This window comes from Hipposideros armiger, unplaced genomic scaffold (genome assembly GCF_001890085.2).
Source record: "Hipposideros armiger isolate ML-2016 unplaced genomic scaffold, ASM189008v1 scaffold_190, whole genome shotgun sequence".
Classification (NCBI taxonomy): Eukaryota; Metazoa; Chordata; class Mammalia; order Chiroptera; family Hipposideridae; genus Hipposideros; species Hipposideros armiger.
Genome location: NW_017731540.1, coordinates 1,623,682 through 1,628,841, shown reverse-complemented (window position 1 = coordinate 1,628,841; position 5,160 = coordinate 1,623,682). Strand labels below are relative to the sequence as shown.

At 35.3% G+C, this 5,160-nt stretch overlaps 1 protein-coding gene across 1 annotated transcript; it reads left to right on the top strand.

Annotated features, from left to right (window-relative positions):
- The first annotated feature begins 351 nt into the window (after window positions 1-351).
- FAM237A (family with sequence similarity 237 member A) lies at window positions 352-4,731 on the top strand. Its single transcript, XM_019652944.1, has 2 exons — window positions 352-767; window positions 4,555-4,731. Exons 1-2 carry the CDS (start codon window positions 356-358, stop codon window positions 4,692-4,694), a joined length of 552 nt encoding a protein of 183 aa, XP_019508489.1. The 5' UTR covers window positions 352-355; the 3' UTR covers window positions 4,695-4,731.
- The last annotated feature ends 429 nt before the right edge of the window (window positions 4,732-5,160 follow it).

Sequence of the window (5,160 nt, the reverse complement as noted above, 5' to 3'; positions counted from 1 at the left end):
TAATTAAAGCCATGCAGCAAAATTTTAAATTTTCACTTAATTCTCTTTTAAACTATATTCTTCTATACTAGGAAAAACATGTTCACTTATTTATCTTACAAAGGAACACATTTTAAGAATAAATATTTCTTAGTATCTATATCTTGGATTTACACTACCTGCTAAACAATGAATAAATTTTAGATAGAATGGGGATTGTGATATGGGAGGAAGGATAAGAGTTTTCCTAAAAACAATGGTGTGCTTCCTTTGCCGGCACCAAGGTTCTTAAAGGCATAATACTAATTTTCTTTCCTGAATGGAGCATGAGCAGGGACTCATATGAGGTATTTCCATCATTTGCATTTTCAGGGTCATGGCTGATCCTGGGAACAGAGGAGGGATCTACCGCCCTTTGAGCCTCACCTGCTCCCTGCTCATTGTTGGAATGTGCTGTGTGTCTCCTTTCCTCTGTCATAGCCAGACAGACCTATTGGCTCTTAACCAAGCCGATCCCCAGTGCTGGGAGTCTTCTTCAGTGCTCCTCCTGGAAATGCGGAAGCCTCGAATTTCCAACAGTGTTTCAGGTTTCTGGGATTTTATGATCTACCTGAAGTCATCTGAGAACTTGAAGCATGGGGCACTGTTTTGGGATCTGGCCCAACTCTTCTGGGACATATATGTGGACTGTGTCCTCTCCAGGAACCATGGCTTAGGAAGGAGGCAATTGGCTGGAGAGGAGGAGAAGATCTCAGCAGTGCATCTACAACACACAGGCAGAAAACAAGGTGGTTAACCCCTGGTCCGAAGTCTTGAAAGGGTCAATCAACTATAGACGTGCTGAACTGTGAGGAAGAGAGAAATGGCTTTAGGGATCTCTACTGCCACATATACACCTCTCGGGGGTGCAAAGTACACAAGTGATAGGAAGATAGATAGCACTTCCTTTTGTGTTTCATAGTAGCTGTTTATATCAACATATTGTCCTCATCTTCATACTTCATATGAACAGAAGCAAGGAAGAGTCAGAAAAACAAGTAAAGAACAGTATGATTCCCAAAATACAACATGGGGGTATAAAGCGATGCTCCAAAATTAACACTCTTTTTCACCATGAGCCTGAACATTGGGTGTCACAACTTTTGTTTATTTGCCATGGGATTGGGAAGGTTTGAATATAAGCCTGGGGAATATCTACAACACATACGTTCTTGCCCCTTTTAAACTACAACAAACAAATAAACATTGCTTTCACGTAAATGGAGGGGCTTCTTGAGATGTACTTAGTTGATGAAGAAAAGGGTAGAAAAATTGGCTGGCTTGCAAATTCATTCCTCATTGCTTTTTAAACAAATCTCAAATAAGTAATTAACTCCCAGCAAGCTGAGTAATTAATGTTTCATAATTTGGAACTTCCTACAAATGTAGAGGTTTTCACTCTACATTTGTAGAGTGAAATATTTTTAGAGTAAATATTATATACAAAAACAGTCTTCTCTGGAGGCGCTAGAAGAAATATCTTTTATAGAATTAGAACAAGGAAGAATTAGCCTCTGTGAGTAAGCTGAGGGATACCTTAGCACTGTTCATATTGTTTTTTCCTTTTTTGGTGTTGTTTCAACCCATGAGCTTCCAATGCTTACAGCAAGGGCCAATTGAATGGTAGTGACTCTTAGAATTATTGATGCACCAGTGGAAAACTGAGACATAACTAATTTTATATTTGTACATTTTATTGTGAGAATTGTTATACATTCCTATAATCTATTAAAATAGCAATTAACAGTAATCATTTTAAATCAACCCTTATCAAGATATTGTAGAGCATTTATATATCTAGTTTGTTTTAACCTTGGTAACTAAAAATCTTCATGATTTGCTGATCCATAAAACCAGTAATCCACGGCTATTATTTATAGATAAATTTATTATTTGGAGGAAGTGTTGTTGTATCTTAAATCAATATTCTTTTTTAGAGAAAATATTATTTCAGCAGCTTATCTACTAAAGTAGAAATACAAAATGAGTGTCTTTAAATGTTTAAAAAATATTTTGAACAGAGGCTGCCAAGATATCAGTATCAGTAAGGACTGTACGTTTTTGTCATCTGTACTGTATAGCCCTTTCTTCCATTCCCATTCTATTGAGCTGTTATACTCAAATGACTATCAATATTTATTTTTTGTATTTTGTACTCACTTTGAATTACTCAAATATCTCTAGAATAAATGAAAATAATGTGTTCAGCTGAACATGAAAATGATCCTATATAATATATATATTCTTTCTTTAAAACGGATTTCAGTTTGCTTGCTTGCAATGAGGCTATCAGAAGAGTCTGTGACTACATGTAATTTTTTGAGCATACTTCAACGTGGTATTTCTATTTTCATCTTTAAAAAAGAAATAGATTTACCTTCAGCTTTGGAATCCACTTCCTTCAGTTTGCTGCAGAGTTGCTATTGACCCAGCTGATCTGCCAACTTTAGCTGGAGTTGCTATCCAAGTAGCAAGAGTGAACATTTCACTTTATTGAAGCTATTTTAATGTTTGACATAAACAATTGTTTGCAGATCAGGAAACAAGACCTTCCCTTTGATTTGTGTAATTATAGTCCAAGAGGGTCTTGGGTCAAGAAGACACCATGTCTAAAAGTGAAATAGTTGCAGGAACATTGAGATTTCATCTCAAGAGTCTTGGTGAAATCTCTAGTGGCTCAGCTGGGCTCTGGATGTACCTGCACAAATTCTTCACTTTTTTTTTTTTTGGTCCTTGGGGGATTAATACGCTATCATGTTGGGATGGGGGTATGGGTGAAGAGGTGTTTGTCTCTATTGTTCTCAGGGAATTCACATCATCAGAGCAGAAGGAACGAACTCAAATAAGTTCCTATATAATATTTAAAACGTTCTTGTTATTTTGATTTTTTTCAGATTAAATTGTTTAAGTACACTTGAGAAATTTTGCTATAAGCCATGCTTTGTTAAAAACACAAAGCTTCTATATAATTTTGTATGCTAACATCATATTTGTTACTGTTGGGTCAACAAATATAAAAACAAGAGATATCAAACAACTGTGTAATTGAGCAAGTTAATTAACTTATTCAGCCCTCAGTTTCTTCACCTGAAAGAGAGGGGTATGGAAAGAACTAAATGACCCATAAATTCTCTTCAGGCTTTCCATTCTAATGTTCTGTGTGTCTATAAAAAGAAATGTACAAAATGCATGTATTTAATTCTAAAAAGAATCTGGAAGAGATTTACCCCAAGGACAGCTTACCAAGCTGGGTGATGGTGACCTGAACACTCTGGTTGTTTGTAACAGTGATAAGCAGGAACAGAGGAAATCCAGAAGAGAGAATCCCAAAAATATCTAAGGGATAGAGATATCATCCTTTGAGAAGACTCAAAGATCATTGGTATTTAGTCCAGAAAAATATGAGCTAACAACTAAATGCTGAAATATCTAAAAGGTGTGAAGAAGGGTGTACCAGGTTTAACCACTAAATTATGATGGACTATGGAGAGAGAGAGAGAGAGAGAGAGAGAGAGAGAGAGAGAGAGAGATTAATTGATTTAGGAAAAAGAGTAGGCTGATGATAACTCCCAAACAGAAGAGGCTCAGTTAGCGTTTGCACTCTGAATGTCAAATAGAAAATAACAGAGTTGAGGTTAACTCATGAATTAGTAAAGGCTTCAATACCCATGAAGGGATTTTGTGTGTCAAAAATGATGGCCTCTTCCCCTCTTCCTTTAACAAGTATTGCTTTGCCACTGAGAGGAACAAAAAACCTGCCTGCCTGAGACTGGCAGTTTGTATGTTCTAGAAAAATTGGGACTCTTGGCTTTCCTCCATGACAAGAAAATTAAAATTTAGATCTATAATTTGATGATGTTTGCAGTTCATGTCTAACTAGCTGGCAAATAACCATACTGGTTATTTTTTAAACACTAAGCAGAAGAAAAAACAATGTTTCAGATATATAAATAATTAAATTTGCAAATGCTTGATTTTCTACTTTACTCCAAGAAATTTCCTAAGCAACATATTCAGAAATTACCCATCCTGAAATCTGTTCTAAGGAAACATTCAGAGATGTCACCACTATGTAGCCAGTATGAGGCTCTTCACTGCAATATTATTTATAGTAACAGAAAATTTGAAAACAATCCAAATGCCCCATAATAGGGTAATGGCAAACTTAATTATGGTATAAAGTATGTATGTGTAAAACTGTAGTTGTTTCTGGAAGATTATATTATGGGTGGTTTAAAGTTTTTTCTTTATATTTTTATCTTAAAAATTACATAATGATAATTTTTACTTTTTTAATCAGAAAAATATATCTTAATATATAATAACAAGAAAGTATATTTATTACAATTTACTTAATTTGTATTTTATCACTAAACTGCATAGGACAGATAGCACACCTCAGCAATAAATTTATACAGAATTTTGATATCAGTGGCAGAATCAGCAAAATTCCTTTTAAAAACCAATATGTGGATATTTAATTAACCTGAAAATAATTTGGTGACTTAATTATTTGCTCCTTTTCTCTCCTTTCAGGTGCATATTCTCAGCAACTAAGAATCCCTTTCCTGAAGAAGAAAGAATTGATTGAAGATTTGCTAATGATGCATGTGCGCAGGAGTGGGCCTAAGTTTGCTGGAAAAGTGACCAGTGGCCTGGAAATAAAGAGAAAATAAACCTAACCTCAGAGCTAACTCACATCTTGGAATTAAAATACACACACACACACACACACACACACACACACACACACACACATATATATATATATATATATATGAATATATAAATATATATATTTTCTTGACTACTGATCATTTATTTACCTGAAATGGGGGGAGTGTCCAGAGATAAATATTAAGTCACATTCAGGGTACTTAGCTTCATTCTTGTAGGCAGCTAGGGTGTTCCTTCAAATGGCGACCTTACTGTCAGATCATCCCACTGTCTGAAAGAGTTAAAATGGCTTCCAATGATGAGTAGGGGTTGAGGGCTACTCAGATTTTTTGTATTCATTTGGATCATTTGGTTTGGGATTCTTGACATGGTTAATGAACTAGAGTGCCGTACATTTAACTTGACTACATTGCATGACTTCTGAGCCATTAACTACTGGATTGCTTATGCACAAGCATATAAGGG